The 23,537-nt window shown below is 40.4% G+C and overlaps 1 protein-coding gene across 1 annotated transcript in view; it reads right to left on the bottom strand.

Annotated features, from left to right (window-relative positions):
• The window catches only part of agbl4 (AGBL carboxypeptidase 4), a 358,369-nt gene that overhangs the window by 20,213 nt on the left and 314,619 nt on the right, over nucleotides 1-23,537 (bottom strand). The window contains exons 7-9 of the mRNA XM_017468435.3: nucleotides 15,577-15,666; nucleotides 13,564-13,678; nucleotides 8,721-8,832 (exon numbers count right to left, since the gene is read on the bottom strand). Of these exons, the coding sequence (XP_017323924.1) occupies nucleotides 8,721-8,832; nucleotides 13,564-13,678; nucleotides 15,577-15,666 (317 nt within the window). The remainder of the gene's footprint in view (nucleotides 1-8,720; nucleotides 8,833-13,563; nucleotides 13,679-15,576; nucleotides 15,667-23,537) is intronic.

Below are 23,537 nucleotides of genomic sequence, written 5' to 3'. Positions count from 1 at the left end.
TTTCTGTTTACTCATCAGCTTGCCTTTGTTTTATCTTAGATTTTGTTTTAATTTCTGAAACAATTTAGTATGAGATATACAGAAAAATAGAAGAAATCAGCAGAAATACTTTTTCACAGCACTGTATATGTGACAAATAAAGACTTAAAAAAGTATTTATGAGAACATAAGCTGAGAAACCTGACATAAAATGGGATATACAGTACACAGATGGTGGACAAACTAATGGCAACAGCAGATAAACAAAAACAAAACCATGTTTACAAACACAGCTGCACAGCTGTGTTATATTAGGTTGACTGCCAACTAACAGCATGTATCAGATCTAAAAAGAGGTCTGACATTTAACATTTGATATGTGAGATTTCAAAGCCACATGAGGTAACTAACAGATTTTGTACAGAGTTGCAAAGATGCCAGATGGTGGGTGCTAGAATTGCAGGTGCATCAGTAAAAACAACAACAACAACAACAATTATTTAGTTTAAGGTTTTATGAAAACAGTCTCAATTTCATGGCAGTGTATGTCAAGACAAGAAGGACAAGGAGACATGGACAAGAAGAAGCATACTGACATTGGACACTTTGCTTTGTGGCAAAGTCTAGGTGAAGTATAAATGAATTTAATTGAATTGAAATTTACAGGTTTGTTAACCCAAACAATAACTACAAAATTAAATGAGCATGTCTATAACCCAGCTTTAGCAAAAAAAAAAAAAATGCAATAATTCATGGCAAGGCTGCCATTTGGAATAAGTTTGTATCAAAGGCCAGTGTGTGAAGATGCCTAACTTGGTGTGCGGCACACAAACCTACGCACTTGCACAATGGAAAAAGATAATGCTGTCTGATGAATCATCGTTCACCATATTCCCTATATCTAGATGGATTTATGATTGGAGGAACCCAAAAGATGCCTTTCACACACAATATATGATGCCAACTGATAAGTACAGTGGGGGATCTATAGTAGTGTGGGCAGTCATCTTGTGGAAATCAATGAGAGCTTTGCATAGCCAACAAATGTGAGGTAATATTACAGGATCAGGTGCACCCTACTGTGCAAACACTCCAGAATATTTCAGAATGATAGTGTGCTCCCATACATCCTGCTAAAATTATTCCAAAGTGGTTTGAAGAACACCAGGATGACATCAGGTGCCTCCCACAACCTTCATAATCATCAGATTTAAACATCAAGTGAACAGTCAGTTCTCAAAGTCGATGTGTTGGAAGTAGGAAAAATGGGCAAGTGTAAGGATCTCAGCGATCCGGGCCAATTTTGTTATGGCTAGATGACATTTGATCCGATTGAGCAACTCATGGATTGAGTCCAATCCATGTAGGCCCCACCTTACAACTTACATGACTTAAAGGATCTGCTGCTAATGTCTTGGTGCCAGATACAACAGCACACCTTCAGAGATCTTGTGGAGTCCATGCCTGAAGGTGTCAGAGCTGTTTTAGTCGCACAAAGGGGATTATCTCAAATCACTGGAAGATTTGGTTCTTCAAGATTGTTCCACCTCACCCCAAACCATTCAGGAGTTATATGACAGCATTGTATGAAGGATTTAAAGCTCTTCTGGAGGTGAAGGGTGGCTATTTATTAGTTTCTCTCTGTTATTTTGTCCACTCCCATAAAAAATTCTGAAATGAACCCCCCCCAACACCCCACCCGCCCTAGTTTTACCTCCTACAGCATCAGAAGCACTTTGCTTTCACAGCTATTGAAGGACTTTTGTCGAAAATGTCCTGTAGTTTTTTTTTTTTTGTAAATTGTGTACTAATTCATTCACAATTGTCTCTAGGGTTCATACAGAATGGTGCAAAAAGTAGTCTCTGTTGATGAGAGAGATCAGAGGAGAATGCCCAGACTGGTTTGAGATGACAGGAAGGCTATAGCAACTGAAATAACCACTCTTTACATTTACAACATTGGTGAACTGAAAAGCATCTCAGAATGTATAACACGTCTAACCCTGAGGTGGATGGGCTACAACAGCAGAAGGCCACATTGAGTTCTACTCATGTTAGCCAAAAACAGGAATCTGAGGCTTCAGTGGGCACAGACTCACCAAAACTGGACCGTTGAAGACAAGAAAAAGACCAGATGATGTATGCACAGTATGACAATAAAAAAGACAGGAAGAAAATAAACAAATAGTAAGTGCTAGTGGTAAGAGAAGCACTTCTGCCTGTTGTTTTAATTATAAAGCAAATCTTTTAAACATCTAATTTATACTCTTATTTATACACTTACTTAGTTACTCTTACTTTTTCATTTTTTTTAAATGTAGATATACCTGAGGTTCCATCACAATAATACTAAGCAGGCATGTTTTATGCTATAAAGGAGCAGCAACAACTCTCCTGCTGGTCATTTCATAAGCTGTGTTTAATAACCACTGCATGGTTGAGAGATATTCATTTATGTTCTTTAGTCAGCGAGCAAACCTAACACCCCGATATCTGCACTCAGGGCCACCACTCTGGCTTCAATCATAAAACGTATGATTAATTTGCTCTGCAGCAAGGGACGATAATAACTGTCAGCAACTAGAGAAAAAAAAAATCCCAGAGCACATATACAATAGTCCAGTAAGTGAGGAAGTAGTTGGCTGTCACTTGAAAGGGAATATTTACAGACTGCAAGACAGAAAGAGAGAAAGAGAGAGAGACAGACAGAGAGAGAGAGAGAGAGAGAGAGAGAGAGAGAGAGAGAGAGAGAGAGCAGAGGATGGAAAGTGTGTATACTTATATAAGCGGAGAAGAAAAGTCCAAAAAAGAAATGTGCAAGTGTGTGTATCAGAGAAACAGCTTTTATCCATGAAAAGAGCAGAGCTGTGCTAGTGGGGCGCTGCTGGAATAAGGAGAGGAAAACCCTTCAGATGTGCCTCCGCTGCACCCACGCACTATTCACACACATCACCATACAGCCGAGCGGAGAGAGAGGAACTGCAGTGCAGGAACCTACTGCTGTGCATACAGCTCATCAGCTCCAACATGGCCGCCACATCATTAAGCTTCTGCTTGGAGAGAAGATGAGAAAGACTCCATGTGAGTTTTCTGTAGAGACGCATGATCACACTGGTGAGTGGGATGTTTGGAGGACTAACATTTGACGAGCTACATCTTCGATGGTATTTTAGGATTAATCTATTTTTTTTCTCGTTTCCAGTTTTGCACACAATGACGAACAAGAGTTCTGTTTTTTTCCCCTTGACCTCTCTACCTCTTTACCCACCCTGCTTGCTCTTTCTGTCTGTCCCTTTCACTCCTCACTCTCTCTCGCTCTCTCTCTCTCTTTATCTCTCTCTCTCTCTCTCTCTGTACAGTACAGCTATGCCAAGCCTCCTTCGTCTCATTAAACATTCCAAAGCTCACCTCGACTCCCGGGGGTCGTCAGGCAGAGCAAGCGAGCGAGTGAGAGAGAGGGAAACAGAAAGAGAACAAGTAGGTGAATTAGAGAAAAAGAGAAAGAGAAAGAGAGAGCAGGAGGGAAAACTCAGGCGGCACTTGGTGCTTGAAATTCTGCTCACAGCCAAAGCAATTTCCTGGCGAGCGCAGGGCTGTCAGGCCTCTGATGGCAGGCGGTGAAATATTGTGGCTGGGATAGGGGCGGCAGCCTGCATGCCAGCCTGATGGATGGAGCCCGCAAGGAAGAGAGGGAAACAACACACAGAGAAAAAAGAGGAGGATACAACTAGAGAAAGAGAGAGCCAGGAATAGAGAGATAAGGAGAGAGAGAGAGAGAGAGAGAGCGAGCAAGCGAGAGAGAGAGAGAGAGAGAGAGAGAGAGAGAGAATGGCAAATCCAGGCACCATTAGGGAAGCATCATCAGCTCCTTGAAGGGGTTCCCAGGGTCCAATAGAGGTGAAAGGCATTCTAATTGCACATTCGCCCTGTATCACAAGCCAAGACTGGCCCACAGGCGGAGAATTTTCTTAAGCACACACACACACACACACACACACACACACGCAGACACACACAACGTTGACTATTTCTCATATTGAGAGAAGGAGTTTACGTGTCAGGCTGTGTAATGGGACTGTATGCATGAGGTGCTAATTGACCAAAACAGTTCGTTTGGCCGATTTGGTCCATTAACAAAATAAGATTGGAAATCTTAATGCCACTGCTTCATCATCTCCATGCTGCTTCAAAGATTTTTTTTTGCTCTTAGCAGACTTCCCTTACTTTTATATATTGACCTTGATCACTGCATGATAAAAAAAGATACTGGTCTCAGATCAGCCGTACATGCATCTATACTGTAGCTCGAACCTCCCATCGGAAAAATAGCAACACCAATTCTATGCACCAATTCTCAGTTCAAGGACAACTGCACAGATACACAGGCAACATTTACCTAGCCCCCAATGTCAACAAAAAGCCTGCCAATCACGCAGCCCTAATGTGCTGTCAATCAAAGCCGGACAATACTCCACCGGTCTAACGGTGATGGATCGTTCAATTAACATGCGTCTCTGGCCTCTAGATTTGTTCATTTCAATTTGTAATTGGCCAATTAAAGGCAATTAGGAAATTAGGAATATGAAAACATGAGATGATTTGATCGCTGATGCATTGCATACTCAAACATGTCTTGGAAATAGAACATAATGTCCATCATATTCTCGGTGAGGCTGAGTGCAGGAAAGATCCAGACTGGATGTGAATGTACTTGTGCAAGAGATAACAGAAGGTCAAAGAATTAAGTTAAGGAGTATCCACCTAAAGCATAATAATTAGCCTGGGCCTTTAAGACCCATAAACAACATGCTTCTCTGTAATGGGGGAAACAATTGTGCTGATTTAAGCAGGATTAAGAGCTGATGTCTTTAACCACAAAACACTTAGCATCAGCAATACCTATAATAAAAGGGTGAAACAAAGTCTGGCCATGTTAAAAGATTGACCTCAGTGATCTTTGTGGTTCGATAATATAAGGCGAGGAATGTGGAACAGCTAATGTGGAAAAGTAATTGGAAAAAAGGTCAGACTATAAAATAAGGTTTAAATCTCACTGGAATGGGTGGGTGGGTGTTTGGTATTAATGTAGTCATAACTTTCATGAATTGTAACTTGTTTGAAACTTGTTTTTCTATTAATTGAAGCATAGCTTGGACTTTGACTTGAAAAGTTGTCTTGCACAAATAGGCTACACACATGATACACTAAATACACTAAATAACTGTATTCCAACCACAGTAATAATGTAGCTTAAAGCAAATCATTAAGGTAGCTATTCTTCTTCTTCTTCTTCCTCTTATTATTATTATTATTATTATTATTATTATTATTGTTGTTGTCGTTATTATTCAGTAATTTCAGTACAGACTTCAGTGGCAGCTAAAGGACATTGAACTCGAGTCTCAACTTTCACTTGGGGGTAATTTGACTAGAACATGAGTGTGTGAGAGTAAAGACTGAGTAAAGAGTGCAAAATTGAGAGAATGATGATAAACAGATACACCGTGCTCCCTCACTGAGCCCTGCAGTCTAATGGATGGAGCTGTTTAGCCCTTTTTAAGATGGAGATGACTCGTAATCAAGCTGAACGGGCACTTTGACGGTTCCGAGCACCACATTGTGCGGTTAGCGCATCCTAAGCAGCTACATCTGTCGGCTGCTAATGACTCTGAGGCTGGGCACTAAAACCAAACAAACAAGGCCATTTTTCAGCAAGTCCATCTCCCCCAACACAACAGATCAGACTTTGACAGACTTGGCCTAAAGCTAGTCCATTGGCCTACGTACTTCACTCTGCCATTCCCATAAGCAGAGACACAGAATGAGAGAAAGAGAGATGTGTACCTTCCTTGTGGGAGCACTTTGGAAGGAAGGGCCAGATAGTGCTGACACAAACTCGAGGTTAGCAATGACAGGCACAAATTGCTCGTAAATCTCTGAGATGGGTAAGTAATGGGTGTCTGACACCAGAGGACATCGCAAGACATGCATGCACATGCACACACACACACACACACACACACACACACACAAACACACACACACACACAGCAAGTTCCTCCCTAGCATTGCCTACCATGTAACATACGATGACTAGAGGAAATAAAGTGGAAGAGAAGGAAAGGATAAAAATGAAAGTTCACAAGAAGAGTGGCTTCAAGGTGCAATATCCATCCACTAATCCTGACAGGAACTAATACATTTGTTTCAGATGGAAAATTAATTTTCTAATATTAAAAAGGTCAGAAATGAAGCATGGCAATGCCGTCCCTTTTGTCATCTTTAACAAATTATCCAAAATGGCATTGTCAGATTGTTGGGGAGATGTTTTCCATGATGAATGTTCCCAGTAATCAGCCAATCAAAAAAGAATCCTTCGCTCCCCTTGATAAATGGGGTGGAAAAGTGGCGCTTTGCCAAGGAGATAGCCCCATTTGTTTCTTTATTCCATTAAAAAAAAAGAAGGGAAAAAAAAAGAAAGAAAAGAACGTCCTGCGCTACCGATTATATTTACCTGCATGACTGACTTTAAGCTATTTTCTTCCTGGACCAGTGCTCTGATTCAGGTGTAAAATAGCGTAGTGTTTTTGCTCAAAAGCATTTGGGTGACTTTCAGCAAGAATGTCCAAGGTTTTTTTTTTTGTTTTGCTTCTTAGACAGAATAAATTCATTTCAGACACTCTATTTATTAATAAGAGAAAATATCATATTACTTATTAAAACCCACCAATGAAACAATGCTGCAAATGTCAATCAAATTTGAATACTTCACCGACAAAACTTTAAATACGAATCGTGACAATAAATGAGCTATAATATATTATTATTATTATTATTATTCACAGCTGGGGAATTTGTATTTAATTAACATCTTCACTTAGTGAATATGTGTTAACAGAAGTTAGCTTTGTCTGTGTTGCCTCAGTTTGTGTTAGTCTGATGCTTGTTTGTGTAGCGGTGTGGGATGGCAGGATGTACAGTGTAGCCAGTGAGCAAATGGTTCAGCCACATGACACAATGTTGGCCCTACGTTTGGGAGTTTAAACAGAATCCTGCTTCTAATGTCATCGACCAGAGAAAAAGGCACTGCCAGTATGACACAAGAGGTTGTGTGTGTGTATGTGTTTGTGGGTGTGAGGGAGCTTGGGAGAGCCCAAGAATTACTGTTGTAGATGGACTATATATGCGTGCGTAACCCAGAACTGACAGTAGTCAAATACGTCTCTCTGTAAACAATATGCAAGCTGGCCTCCTTCAGTCACCATCACCAAGGACCACACCCTGTTAACCCCTCACTACTGACATCTTCTACATTTACACAGAAGTTAGCTCTGCTAATTTGTTCCCTTTCTGAGTATAGAAACACCTATTTAAAGTTTTATTAATTACTTACCATATATAAAAATCTCCCTTGTGGCCTCATATGCGTCTCAGTGAACATACAGTGAAGGGCAAGTGAGTTGTGGATTATGTATATGGGTAAGTGAAAATAGGTTTGTGTGTGTGTATATGTGTGTATGTAGTGCGTGAGGGACATGGACAGCTTGCTCTGCTTTGAAGGATCCCATCGATCAGCGTGTCAGCGCTGAGGGAAAAGGTTAAGGCCCGTTGCGTGGCCTCGTTCCGCTCACCGACAATCCTGCTCTTATCAGGATGTGAAAGAGCAGCAAAGGGCAGGCCATTCCCAGGACAGCCGCTGACCTTCACTAATCACACACCTCACTCACTTTCTAGCTATAATTAACACCCAGCCAGAACAGATGGCTCTGAACTCAAACAAAGAATGTGCAAACGGGCATAGAGAAGAAAATCAAGGGGAGACGCTCCTGGCCGAGAGAGGTTTGAAATCGCCCCTAACAGATACACACATACACCTACAGAAAGCTGCTGAGTCAAAGTTCCCACAGTGTTAGTGTAATGAGCATGGGGCAAATGCAGAGTTTTAAACACTGAATTAAGCTTTTGGAATATTCAGTTTCAATTCAAATCAGTTTTATTTGGTATGGCGCTTTTAGCAAGGGTCTTTGTCTCAATGAATACACACCACATTCAGGTCAATTATTATTATAATTTTTTTTTAAATACCTTGCATATATCACAAAGAGCTAGTGCACTCTGATTCAAAATGATATAAAAGAAATGTATTGCTTGAACAGACATTTAGTGTATGGATTTGATAATCATGGTATATGCCAGAGTCTATCAAAGCACTATCTTCTTTGGCAATGGACAAATGAGTCCTGCAAATACATTATGAATGCTGGGTTAAAAGACATCAGTACAATTGTGTGAATATACAGTGTACAGTGAGGTCCAAAAGACTGAGACCATTTTTATTTAATTAAAAATGGGAAATAAACAGAAGGTTCGATATCTTCTGCACTATTTCTAGGTCGCTATTTAAATGTAAGCAAATTAGTGATATTGACCATGTTAACTGCTTTGGTCATATTTTCCTCAAGTCTAATCTCTTCTATTGAAGCATGTGTTCAGATGACACTCAGATGGATTTGATCTAAAATGCACCATAAAATTTTGCAGAAACTTGTGGTGTCAGTGCCAGCTCGAGTGCACACTCTTATTAAAGGAAAAAGGGCACGTACCAAATACTAAGAAACTCTGAAATTCCTGTAAATATTTAAAAGATTCTACTTTTCTCTCATGTTTTTCTCAATAATATAATTTGCAGATTTTTGGACCCCACCGTATGTATATGTGTTTGTGTGTCAGCTGTTACTTACAGGATCTTGATTCATTTGGATGATGAGTTGTTTGACAGCATGTAGAGTGGGATGTGCCCACTGGGATGGGTCCTGCCAATAGCGGTTCAGGTCAAAACCCATCAGTGAGCACCTGCACGAAGAAGCAAGTAAACAAGGTGAGTAAACAAACAACTAAGCCTCTGCAAACAAAAGCCTACACTGCCTGCCTGAGATCATCCGCTCCAATTGCCCGTATAAGCACTACTTTCTAACATGGCAGTATCAGCAGTACTTCAACAAAGAGTACTCAACAATGATACAATGTCTGCAGTGCTCACCAGAAGCAAAGAAGATGTACAGAAGATGTCTCTTGTGTGGAATTACTTTGAATTGGGTGAGGACAAAACTGCAGTTTGTCAGCTCTGCACTGCTAAAATTTTACACCACATGCTCCAGCAGAGCAGAAGCCGTGCGTATTTTTTTCAGTGTGCTTGTTAATGAATGAGTGCTTTTACACAGGATGCTGCAGCAGTGAAGCGGGAGTTTCAGCGTCAAGTCAATTTTTATTTTTATTGCTGCGCTGCTCGAGCTGAATTAAAGCGGCAGTACACGTTGAAAGATTTAAATGAAGATGAGTCGACAAAAAAGTATATATTGCACAGAAAAATATTTTTGTACAGTAGTATATTTCATATCCAGTTAATGTTAATATGAGTTAACATCATCAAAAAAAGTTGAGATTATATATTACCAGTTTGATGTTCAATGATAAAGTAGAAATGCTTTTGTTTGTGGTGAGTGAATGTGAGACTAGCATGAGGTTTATTTTAGATTTCAGTCAGTTAATTCTTTCAATATGAATTAATAACATTCAATAAGTTAAGAAATCTTACTTTAATCTTCAGAATTTATTTAATGTGTTAATGTTAATTAGAGTAATGTGTTTTCTGTTTATGAGACCAGTTACTGTGGAACAACTTGTTGAAATGGAGAGAAGTTTTTATTTGCATTTCTTTCAGAATTGGGGAATTAATTATTATTAATTTAAAATAAGGCATAAAAGGCAGAACTATCGGTATCGGTTATCGGTATCGGCCGATATCACTCTGAATAATCGGCTATCGGTATCGGCTGAGAAATGTAGTATCGGTGCATCTCAAATAACAATGACATCAGTCAAATTCAGTTTGATCTGTATAGAGCTTTTAACAACAAACACTGTCACAAAGCAGCTTTACAGAAATCTGGATGTAGATTTAGATTCCTAATGAGCAAGTCAGAGGAAACAGTGACAAGAAAATTCTCCCTATGATGACATGAGGAAGAAACCTTGAGAGAACTCAAAAGGGAAAACATCCTGCTCTGGGTGACACCAGATAGGTTTATAAATCATTACAGTATACAGCTGAGTAAACATGTGGTACATTTGTTTACATTAAAAGATAATCACGTACATAGAAAAGAACACATCTTGATAGACATAAACACATTTCCACACTTGAGAGATTTTTGCATCAATTTTTGGGTGCTTGTGGAAGAGATACATGTTCCAGATACATGTCTCCTGGATGAAGAACGCTGGTCTGCTTGTCATGGATATCCCGGAGGGAAATCCGGACTACAGTTCCCTGCAGCCACTGCACCACACCATCATTTCACATGACCACCTGAACTTATTTCTTGTTAACGAGCACTTACGGGTATTTATAGCCACAGTTTGCATTACACTGACTGTGTTGCGTTTGTCTTTCTCTGCTGTCGTTTCTGTCACAGGGTTCAAGGTCTTTATTTCATGGTTTTTCTTTGCCTTAGTGTTTTGCCATGTGTTCATAGCTTCTTTTGTGTTTGTTTTCATTGTTATTAAACTCTTTATCTGCACTTGCATCCATCTCCGCCTCGAAATCATGACACTTCTCCTCTATGGTATCACAATTATAGACTTGTAAGCCCTGACAAGTTATTCTGATTACTCTATAGGTCAGTATCATGCATCACTGTAACTTGTTGCAAACAGCTACAAGAAGTTACTATCATGAGATGAAGGGAGACATAATGTTTAGACTTCGTTTGATTGGAGACCAGATGTCCTATCACCTTTCAAGTAATCTCAGGTAGTTTAAAAGTGCAAGATGGCCAGTATAGTGTTGCAGTAGTCAAGCTGTCAGATGATGAGTGAATGGATGAAGAGTTGTGTTGCACATTCTGTCAAGGCACAGTCTGATTATTCTAATATTATACAGAGAAAACCTGCAAGACTGGGCAAGGTAAGAAAAGGCAAGATGGTTGTTGATTTGTAGAAACCAAATTTGATGGTGATTATTTATTGACTGGGGAACTCCCCAGGATAATTAGAAACCGTATCTGTTTGTGCTTGTAATCCTTCATCCAAGCTGATATATCTGTACTAAGAGTGAGATATTCTATACTCTGGGGAAAAAAAAAAAAATACTGGCGTGAGATTTACTAGTGCGGTAACAACTGTCACACATAAAATCTTATATTAATATTTTAAGTAAGGTTTACATGGTTCCAAGGATTACATAAAAATATGCATATTTAACTAGCTGTTTTCTTTCATTAGTCAATCTCAACACTGTAAAACGTACACAAAGTATATGTTATTTCTCTTTCCCATTTCTGTAGAACTCCAATAGAGTGCTGCAAAAATGAGTCCTTAATCCCAGAAACTAGTTAGCATTTTAGCACTTCCGGTTCCATGGTCCCAAAGTCAATGGGTTTTTGATTACATGCCGGAAATAAGGTCTGTGATTAACATAAGTGTAAGATATTTTCACATTTTATTCTATGACATAAAATACATCAGTAATACCTCACTTGTGATTTTGTTAAGCTTTTACGTGTCTTGAAAAAAGCGGTTGCTAACAATTAGACGTTAGATGGGGCATCATCACACATCATCAGACTGAACAGGAAAACTCCTCTACTACAGCCTCATTGTGTTTATACTCACACTCTTGCCCAATTGTAGTGTTATTTTTCCAATTTGTAGTACTATAAAACTTAGTGGTGGTGATGGTGAAGTCATGTGACCATGGTGTAGTTCGTTTATAGTCTAATTTTAGGTTTATAATTCTGCCGATTGTAGTTAGGCTTCAAAATTCCGGAAAGTTGTGTTCGTTTGTGAAGATTATTTTGATGAACAAAACGTGTTTAACTTTTATTGGTCACAGAGCTTATTTTCTGCAATAGTCCAAAAGCCAATGGGAAAATCCTATTGGCTTTTTGTTGAGAGAACCAGGGTGATGCTAACTTCCAGATTGGACACTATGGATAAATGCACCTAACTAGGTGTACAGTGAGAAGAGGAGGGAGCCAAGCATTCGTTTTTGATGTATACCAGGTAAAAGAGACACCCTGCTGTTTCAAAACTATATAAAACACTCAAGTGCAAAAACCCACACAAGTATGCCAGGCTGCTAGGCACTATGCTGCCCAACAGGTATGAACAGACCCATGGCAATAGAAGACTTCTCTGCTGCTCTAGAAGTTGCAGACAGATGGAGGGACAGAGTGACAGATGTCCCAGTGAAGGCTTTAGTGGGTGCTATTGAGCTGAAGTAGAGGATCCATGACTTTGAGCGGCAATCTGAGTCAGTGCCCTAGCCTGCATAACATCACTAATCCCCTAGTCAGCAAGGATTGATCCTGTGTTCCTCTCTGCATCTGATATCTCTCTCTCTCTCTCTCTCTCTCTCTCTCTCTCTCACCAGATGCAGCCATACTGCTGAGACAGCAAAGGTGTGATGGAGTGTGAGAATGTATGCAAAAGAGAGAGGGATTCACCTGTCACTCATCCTGCACCAATACTTCCCTCATCAACTCTTATTCATTTATGCCATGTTTAAGCCCCACTTGACCCCCTGTCACCACTTTAGAGGGGTCAATCGCTGCCTCTCTCACTGTGCCTCTGCAGTGCAGCCTGGCTGACACCAGATGGCAGTCAGTGATGCCCTTTTTTCTAGGTCTGTGACAGTACACAGCAGGTTATTGGTATTCAGTGCAGCCACCATCATTAAGTAAAAGGCAATTTTGGAATGAAGAGTAGAGAGGATACTCGCAGTGACCGAGTGACTGCAGCCCAGCTTAGCGTTGGGTGTGTTCTTCCAGAGCTCACAGTAACGTCCTGATACAGACTTCTGGTGTAAGTTTGGATATATCATCTTTAAATATCTGTCACTCCTACGGATGTTGGCAGCATGCTCACGCAGCACAGGACATTTCGCTAGCTTTGCCGTGCTGTTGATGGACGATGATGGATCTGCTTCCTAGTGTCTATTATTATGAAAAATGTCGGCGTTTGGCAAGGGTAAGCTGTTCTTAGATCATTGTAAATAGCCCTTTCTAGAGCGCAGCCTGATCCCACATGCATACACGCACACCATCCAAAGTATGAATCATAAAAAACGTAACATACAAGTTTACTTGAATGCAAGAGTAATAAAGAAAAGTGCCAGATCTGCAGACATATAACGCAGTTGTTCCTCTCCAGCCCCCATCACACACATCTAGCAGCATTAGACTGCTTCCTGCCCCATACACCCTGACTCTTATACTTCAGCGCCACGGCAGCACCAGCACTATCCAGCTCTTAATCCATCACAGAGATCTGGGTTCACTGAACAGAACCTTTCTTATAAGCACATAATCACACAAGTCCCTTGCTAAAACACAGCTTATGCAGATAGCGTGCACTGAGCTGATCTTTCTAGATGGTGAAGTTTAAAAAGCAGTTGGAAAGTTCAGGAGATTCAGAGTGACTCTACATCACCGCTTATTAAACGAATCACATCTACAGTATATGCCAAATGTGAATGTGTATCATGAACTGCACCATATTGTGACTGCGGTTATAGTTCCTCACCTGTAGTTGCCCAGGTACACACCATCAGGGTTGAGCATGGGTACGATTTTAAAGACCACATGATCACGCAGGACTTGTGCCACAGGGTGCTGGCTCACCAGGAAGTCGATAAAACCTACAAAGACATGCACACTTCAGAGATGAATACTAAAAAAAGTTACAGAAATAAAATAGTTACTACTTCTCACTAAAACTAAACATGTTCATTAGAATTGGGACAACCATTATAATTAGAAGACCTGAAAAAAGTTCCTTTTTTTTTTTTTTTTGTTTTTCCTCCTGCATAACATTCACATGAATTCTATTTAAGGTGCAACACACAAATACCGTATATCTCCACACATACACACAGTTCAACTTTCAAAGACATTCGTGCCAGCGGGAAAAAGGACAGAAAGCTGATTAAAAGGATAGGCAGGTCCATTATAAAATCAGAGAGGAAATCTGAGATATCCATCTTCAGTCGATACAAACAGAATAGAATGAATAAAGGCAAGATAAAAACACAGGGATCTAGAAAGAAAAACAGAAAAGAGCGAGTTAAGAGTTAAGCAGCTAAGAACTAGAGGTCATACTAAGTACGTTAGGTGAAACACAAGAAGGCAGAGAGAATCCAGTTTATGATCAGACAAAGAGCTGACAAAGAGGAAGGGCGGAGCTGGGTGGTGGGGGTCAGTGCTGGCAGTCACTCGTGTTTTCATTTGCCCTGCGCTGAGTGGCAATAATTGACAGGTAAATAAGAGGCACACAAAGAGAGAGGGATAGGTAGATAGTGAGAGAGAAAGAGGGAGGGAAAGAGCAATGACCCCATGCCTCTCCTCTTCCCCATGCCCATTCTGTCCTGCTCATTACCGCTAATGGAGGCATAACAAGCTCTTTAATTGAGTCAATGTGGCACGGAGGAGAGAGTCAGACAGAGAGAGAGAAAGAGAGGGAGCTGTAGAGGCCACACCAGTGCTCCGTCTAATTGCTTGGACTTCCTGGATTTATTCATGCACATCTGTGTGTGTATGTGTGTGTGTGTGAGAGAGTGTGTGTGTGGGCATGTGTGTGTGTGTCTGCGTGCACACGTGCGTGTGTGTGTATGTGTGTGCGCACGCGCGCGTGTGTGTGTGTGTGTGTGTCTGAAAGTCACATTGAGGTGGCAAGGCAGGTGGTTTGAAAGCATTATCGTGACCAGACTACCGTTATCCGTGTCAGCCCTCTCCTAAATTACGATAGTGCTTAACTTCCTAATTACCCACACAGAAACCTCCGAAGTCAGAGATGTTCAGGCCTTTAAAATTAGTCTCTTTTGTATTTATGAGAACACTGTTTAACAGGATGTAATTACACAAGTGTACAGAAAGAGTAGGTCAAGAAAGTCTGTATTGTGGGAAAAACTGCATCCATTAGTTTTGTCATGGATTTGTGATTGATGGTGTAATGTGGTGCTTGAGAGGGGCAGCTTCACAGAGTTAGTGTGTGTGTGTGTGTGTGTGTGTGTGTGGTAGTGGTGGGCGGGATGGGGGGTATGGTATCTGACTTTCTTAACCTTGTCAGGACATTTGCTGGTTCCCATGAGGAAAACTGAAGCTTTTATTTAAATTAAATAAATAAATAAATAAACTAAAAGAGCCATCGGGTTTCATTTTGTTTACTAAGGTTAAGGTTAGATTTAGGTTGTAGATTTAGGTGTAGGTGTAGCATTAATTACCTACATTAATAATTATGTCAGTGGAAGGTCCTCACAAGGTTAGTAAAGGACAAACATGCATGCGTGTGTACAATATGTGATATTATAAGATTTGTATCCGAAGATTTAAGTGACCGCTAAAGGTCATTCTGTCTCAGATGTTCCTTAAACCTGCTCAGACTTTTCCCATCAAACCATCCCAGTACTGACCCTCACAAGACCCAGACCCATAGATTAAAGAACACAGCCTGATAGAAGAAAATTATAGTCAGCTACTTTGTGTGTGTGTGTGTGTGTGTGTGTGTGTGTGTGTGTGGGCCAGGAGACAAGGGTCTTACCCTGGCAGATGAAAGAAGCAGGTGATTCTCCTGGGTGAACACGTGCTGTGAGGAAAACCACACGTTTCTCTCGTTCTGGGCTCAGGTTAGCTGCAACACACACACACACACACACACGGGCAGAGTTTAGTCTCAGGAGGTATGTGTGCAGTTAGAAGCCATATGTCTTAAGGCAGAATTGTCATTGTTTGTAATTGTGGCATGTTACATTTCTAAAGGTCCAACTACAGAACATTCCTTTTTTAACAAAAGTCTGGCTAAGCAACTAACATGACTGAATGATGCTGTACCATTAATGATTAATTAAAATCACTATAACCAGTTACCAGTTTAGACTATCAGCATGGACTCCATGAAATAAAGATGTGTGCATATGACAATTTATTTATATCCCGACCCCCCTGTATTAATCACTCTACTTGTTCACAATGTTAAATGACAGCATTATTCGGCTCTATTTCCCAAAATATAAACATGTCATTAGGCTAATTTACACCACTATGAATCAAATTGAATATTCAAAGCCAGAATAAAGTAGTAACTGAAAATGTATGAATGAATGTGTTAAATACCGTGCAAGCAACGTGGCCATTCGCTGTCCCACAAACTTCATATCAGACCACCTGTATTAAAGTAAAAACTGCCCGCTCCCATATTTTTCTTGTTGCAATGCACACCTCTCGTCTGAACCGATAGCCTGAACACAGCTGTTTTTAATGTAAAGTGGGAGGAATAAACTCATACATCTCTGTCCATTTTTCTTTAAACATTCTGTTTTCATCATCAACTTTCGTCACCTCACAAATCAGACCTGAAAGTGTAAATGAAATCAAAAACAACCCTTTTCTTTCTGACCTAGCTCTCTCTGGTCCAAAGAGCTGCCCTTAGCTAAATAAATACATAAATGCGTGCGATTTATATAAACCGAAACAAAGGTTCTGCTTCAAAAGCCGAGCTGGGTTTAGAAACCTATTTTGAAATACTCGCCGAATTACAGTCATTTCTTTCACTTATATGTGAGACTGCCTAAGGAATAATGTTTATACTGGATAATTTGTTGTCTCTATTAAGACAATGAATTTGGTGAGTCTGGCATTTGATTAGTTCTGTTGGTTATTTTTTTTAGTAATATGTTTAAATATAGGATGTTCTTTATCACTACAACTGAGTTTGTTCTTATTTGTTAAAATAATATAATTCAGTTCATCGGTTGAAAGTAATGTTTTGACATACAATAGAGCGCATCCAAAAAACTGGGTTATAAGGACAAAACATACAGTTTTGGGGGGGTCCTGGTCCTGGCAGATGGTAATGGAATTTGAAAATTTGAAAGTGGGCTTGAAATTACCATTGCAGTGGCAGATTTTGAATGTTCCCACCTAGTTGTACTACTCCACCCTCATCAGTGCAGGTGTGTATATTTTCCACCATGAAAATAACAACTGAGAGCAAACAGAGCCTAACCAACCAAATCAGTTATACACTAGTTATATAACAAATGAGCTCAATTAAAAATAAAACCCAAGGTTTGTTAGTTGGGATCTGTTACACAGATCTGTGTTTGAAATGATTCGATAGAGAGAGCTAGAGAGAAAAAGACAAAAAGAAAGAGACGGCATGGTGATCCAGTGTCCCCATCAAACCAAGGAAAAGACGCTTCTGTGATGGCTCAAATTAAATTTCTGGTGGCCCTCGCCCTCTGGATGCAATAATGGGCCAGAGTTCTTTTCCCCTCGGTATTCCGTTCATGCGTTTTTGTATCCCTATCCTCACCTTGCCTGTTTTATATATGAATTTTAATGCGTAAAAGGAACCAGGTACCTCTGCAACAGGGACTTGGTGTATACCCAGCATAGAATGCTATCCAGCCTAATAAAGCAGTAGGGAGCAGATGCTCAACAAAAAGTCCTTTTTAAAATGCTGATATGCTTCCACCCATGGTGAGGTGAGCTCATTTTTCTACCTGATGCTTCACGATTTCATTGTTACAAACCCAGGAATTCATGCAGCAGTCACAATCATCTGCTTATCAGCTATAGGACGGGCTGGGGAAAGCACAAAAACCCTCGCTACAAAAAAAAAATCCCTCCAATGCAAACGGGAGAATGTTATAATGACCAATGGCAAATAACACAATAGTTATGCTCACACTCACACTCCCGCATGCCTGCACACACACAAGGAGCTGCAGAGGAAAGCTTTATCATATTGGCAGACATGCTAAACTACATCCCCAGCTCTTTGTCTCCTATTCAGTATGGATGATTACATTTGAGGCAGGAATAATATTCTAGTCCGCGAAGCGTGCTGCACAACTCTAGAAAGGAGGCACGGTGTGTGGAGACGTGTGTGTAGATGTGTCTCGGGCCAGCATGCAGGATGTGAAAGAAAATTCCACCCCTTCTACACACATTTCCATACATTCACTGACTCTGACGCTCACTTCAAAACACACAGATGCAACCCCATACACACACACACACACACACACAGGATATTGTGACCGATGCCATGGCAGTGTTAGAGGTCAACCTGAGTATGAATGAAGCTAAAATACCACTATGCATTATTCATCAGGGTTCCTGAATAATGTACACATATATCAGGAACTGTAAAAACAAGTGTGGGCTAATGCATTATGCCAGCAGTGATTTGGGGAACGGGACTGAGGATCTGATCTCAGATGAGCTATGGGATAATTATTGTCATCGCTGTCACTATGACACTGTATCACACTGCTGTGCCGCTGAGACCCAGTGAGCCAAATTACGGTTACTTGCTGATTATTTGTTATTTTAAATGACACATACAGGCACATGTTTATTTGCATATAGGCACACGTAGTGTATATACTATATACTATATACTGGACTGTTTTAAATTGAATAGCTGGTCAATAATATATCATATCCGCTGTATTGTTTGGGCACTCCTTCCTCTCTTGTCCTAAATGACTTCAGTGATTATGCAACTCATTGCTATGTACACAAGCTTAATATCGTATTGATCCCAGCCAAGTGTGTGCTCAGCAGTAGCAAACCCTATTTAGCAACACACATGCCCCAGCTCTGCTTTCTCCGCACCCAGAAAAAAAAAAACACGGGAGTGCGTCATTGACACCGGAGCCGTAAATATAAACCATTATTCCATTTTTAAAGGAAAATGAAAGCAGAGCCCTCTTCTCCCTCTCTCTCTGCCCTTCAGTGAGATGAATGGCTTTGCCATTCAGGAGTCTCGGCGGAGAGGCCCAGCCCATTTGCCATGAACATGAGAGAAGGGTTTTTTTTTGTTGTTGTTTTTTTTTTTTTTTTTTTTTTTGCCCAGGCCCTGCCGCTCACTTGCCTGTGAAATTCCATCAGTTCTAAATTACACCTTGGCCCCGGCCCACTGGGACATGCCAGCAGCGGATGTAAAACAATGAAATGATAGCTGTGAAGGTGCTGGAGGCAAGCACTACGTACTTAAACTCAAACAAAGCAGTGATGGAGTCAGCCTTGCAATGTGAGTGTGTGGACGTGTGTGTAAGTGCTATAAAATTAACAGTTTTCAAAATTTTGCCTTGAGCTCCCTCGTACCATTCCTACAGAAGTCCTACTAGATCTGCTGAATATTAAGTCTGTGTTATGGGCAAAGTATAGTGATCTGCATTTAATCTCTTAATGCTGCCAAGATTTGCGTGCTGGGTCTGTCTCATTCTACTTCTCTATCTATACATGGTGGTCAGAATGTACCTCTACTGGCATATCAACCTGCCTCAGCTGACTGAACTGGCAGTTTGTGGCCTGCAGGTGGAGCTGGATATCAGCAGGGGGCCCTAGTACCACACACATCTCACTGTTTACCTCCTTTTGCCTGGTCAAGAGGAAGAAAGAGCTTATAAAACAAGAAAAATGTGCTTCGGCCGCCAGCTGAGCTTTTTTTTTCTGTTCTTTTTTTGCTGCTTCAGTGGTTTTGTTACACTCTGTTTTGCTTTAGCTTCCGACAGTCAACGTGATGCCTTAATGTATGGATTCTTCCCCAACCAATCCCGCTCTCCCCCTCGTCCTCTCTCCCTCTCTTCCCCTGCAAGGATCTCAAGGACCTCAAATGAAGAAAAAAATTGAGCTAAAGCTGAAAATGGTGTGTTTGAGTTATGAAGAGCTACCCAGACGATGTGTTATGCTATACTATGTGGAAGACACATACTCCCAATTAGGCCATTAAACAGCGGTCATGAGCCGACTCCTCTGAAGGGACTCCTAACTGCCTTCGCTCCATATATCGCCCTCTTTATTGGTGCTAAAGGAGTGATGGGCCTAGGAATCCTTGCTAGCAGATTACTCTGCAGAGAGGCCAGTGCAGCGCCAAATCATAAGAGACGTCAACAACCCAGTTACTCCTGCTCAGATAAGGAGCTCCCTGTTTCCATTAGGAGAGAAATTAAAGACCGACAGGGAGACATGTAGAGAAAGAGACAGAGAGAGAGAGGGTGAGAGAAGGGAAGATTTATGTCCACACCCTTGGCGAAGACAGCCAGCTCAGCACATTTCTCAACTGAGAGTGCCACAGTCGCCACATTACCTCCTGCCGCTGAGAAATAGAAAATTCAAGACGTCATATTATGATCAGCTCTGATAAATATGTAAATTGCATCAAAAGAGGAGAAGTCTTTGACAAACAGTGTAAATCTAATGAATTCTGAAGGTTACCCAGATTATGTAGCTTTCCTTTAGTGGCCGTCTTGCCACTTTTAATTCAGGAAGATAAGACATGAAAAGGTGTCTGATGTAATGCAGTTACTGAGATATGAGAGGGAGAACTTGAACAAACCAAATTCAGCAAAAAAAAAAGGCCACCTTTCCTCCATTAAGCCCAGCTTTTAAAAGGTTGATTAGGTCAGCTAAACTGGCACCTCTTTTTAATGAGCCAGGCTGTGATGATTAATGATAACGGTCAAGGAAAATGTATGAAATTCAATCTTCTCTGGCTTTGTCGCCTCAAATATTGATTTGTATCATCTAACTGAATGTGTAGAATGTATAGTTTGCAGAGTTCAGTACAAAAATCCATCCATCCATCCATTTTCTGTACCACATATCCTATATATGGGGTCATGGGGAGCCTAGAGCCTATCCAAGCTGACTCATTACACAAGGTGGGGGACCCCCTGGATGGGGTACCAACCTATTGCAGAGCACAATCACACACACTCACACACCCATTCACACACTACGGACAATTTAGAGATACCAATCAGCCTACAGCATATGTCTTTGGACTGGGGGAAGAAACCAGAGTACCCGGAGGGAACCCCCAAAGCACGGGAAGAACATGCAAACTCTGCGCACACAGCGCGGAGGCAGGAATCAAACTCCCAACCCAAGATATGTGAGGCAAACGTGCTAACCACTATGACACAGATGTTGTGGTAGACGACACTTTACTTAATGACAGAGATTATAATACTCCACGACACAATCACTTCATGATATATGGCATATACATACATGACATTTTTATCATGGATTACTCTTATACATTCTTATACAATGAGTGTGTGAATGTGTGTGTGCATGGTGCCTTTCAATGGATTGTGCCCCATCCTGGGTGTATTCCTGCCTCATGTTCAGTGTTAGCAGGACAGACTAAAGATCCACAGTGACCCTAACCACAATAAAGATGTTACCGAAGAGAAACATAGGAATGACTATTCTCACAGGCGTAAGCTGTCATAAAGACTGATTTTGCCAATTTGAACAACATTTATGTCAAGGCAACTGACTTTATAACTCAAATTATTCTTGGTATATCAGAGTTGCACTACTGACATGCCAAACATTAAAACCAAAGTCAATTTAATTTAGTGTCAGAGAAAGTATACATAACTCTATCTTAATAGTGTCTTGACAGTGTCTCAGATTTTAATTAAAAATGTGCAAATTATCAAATTAAAGCTATAAAATAATATACCTCTGTCTTATAATTCTGTCATAGCATTTCCATACACATATTAATATTATAAATATTAAGTAAGAAACACGTGTCACTACAGGGCCAGTGGAAATACACAGACGTCTGTAGTTACCATTATTTAATAGTGTTATAGAGAGGGATTTATGTTACTGTTATTTTTTTCCTTTTGTTCAATGTGAAGATTGAAACAAAAGATCATTGTCCAATACAAAACCCAAATATTTACTAGTCTCTTTGCTTTACTATTTGCACATTCCTGCATTGACTCTGTTGCATTTTTGCTGCTACTGTATTTATAAAAAATATAGTATTTAATTTATTGTCACTATTTATACATTTTTCCTGGTTGCTACCATAATAACTGCTATGTCTGGTATTATTTGGTATAACCTAATTTGCTGAAGACTAAGTCAAAACATGTTATGTTCACATTTATACCATTTTTAAATGATATTGTTACTCTTTGGCACCTATCTTTTGCACTACCTGTTATATCGGACACTTCCACACTAGAACTGTGTACTGATCGGTGCTACACTGTCACTTACTGTGCCTACTGTCCTGTTTTAGTAGTAGTGTACTGTCCTGTGTTGTTAGCACACATTTGCACGAGCACTTTATGTAAAAAAAAATGTGTAGATCTTATTTAGTTCTGTGTCGTCTTATGTGGTTAGTGTGTTGTTTTATGTAGCACCATGGTCCTGGAGGAATGTTGTTTCGTTTCACTGTGTACTGTACCAGCTGTATATGGTTGAAATGACATTAAAGCCACTTGAACTTGAACTTGAATTTGTCTACAAGGTGTATATTTAGGGGATAGAGGTAAGATGCATCGAACACTATGCACTTTGTTTTTTCCATCACATTTTGCTGGACACTTGCAAAGGCTTTCTGAAGATCTGAGATTGCCTCAGCTGGAGATCGGGCCGAGCAACAGATAATAGTGTCATCAGCATATAAATTCAAATCAGCGTCGGAGATATTATTGTCTACATCATTAATATATAAAGAGAATCGCAGGGCCCCAAAATTGAACCTTGTGGAACTTCAGCTTTAACGTACAGCTTAAAGCTTTAATGAGAAGCACAGGGTTTTTACAATCAAGGGCATTTATAATATCATTAACCACTTTACAGGCAGCAGTTACAGTTCTGTGACATTTTTTCCGATAGCCAGACTGAAAAGTGGTCAGGATATTATTGCTAATTTAAAAAGGGGGTTTCAATTGATCGCTAAGCAAGGATTCAATTATTTTAGACATTGCGGGCAGCTTGGAAATAGAGCAATAGTAAATTATCTGGATCTCCTTTCAGCAATGGCAAAACCAAAGCAGGTTTCAAATATTCTGGAATCTTATATGCATTCCATCCTTAAATATGTGTTACCTACCACCATCTGTACACAATGATGTATGGCTTATGTAGGATTCAAGTAGCCTTCTGAACACCGATAAGAAAATGCTACAATGTAGCATGTTCCTGTGTCTGACTGAAACAAGAAAAGGAAGAGAACTAAAGCTTGACCTATAAGACAACATCACCCCTTTGTCTTTCGCTTTCTTTCTTTATCATCCCAGCTCAGTTTGATATGAAAGAGGCTTTTTGACTGGGCTAATAGTTTCTTTTACCTTTAAATAACTTAGTGTCAGTTCATTGTAGCAAGTCATACTTGGTGACACGGAACAGCTGTAGTTGTCACTAGTGTTGAATGTAAACCGGACTTATACACACTATACTAGACTATTGAGCTTGAAAGGCAGTCAACTTCTATTATTCTCTGTCAGTTTCTCAAGGGCACAGATTGTGCTCTAAAAGCAACAGGGCTTATGGTCCTTACAGACCCTTTCTGCCCATGAAAAGGTTGAGCCAAGACGGGGGCATGTAGCGCTTCTTTCGCACTCTGTTCTAGGGCAAGAGTGCCAGCACAACTCTATATGTCAAGGAGCACCTTCAGCTGCGGAGTGCTGAGCTCCATTAAACATACCACTACTCCAGAATCTGAGCGCTCTG

This window comes from Ictalurus punctatus, chromosome 5 (genome assembly GCF_001660625.3).
Source record: "Ictalurus punctatus breed USDA103 chromosome 5, Coco_2.0, whole genome shotgun sequence".
Taxonomy (NCBI): domain Eukaryota; kingdom Metazoa; phylum Chordata; class Actinopteri; order Siluriformes; family Ictaluridae; genus Ictalurus; species Ictalurus punctatus.
Note: the sequence above shows the minus strand (reverse complement) of the source record. Positions and strands in the feature narration are given on the sequence as shown.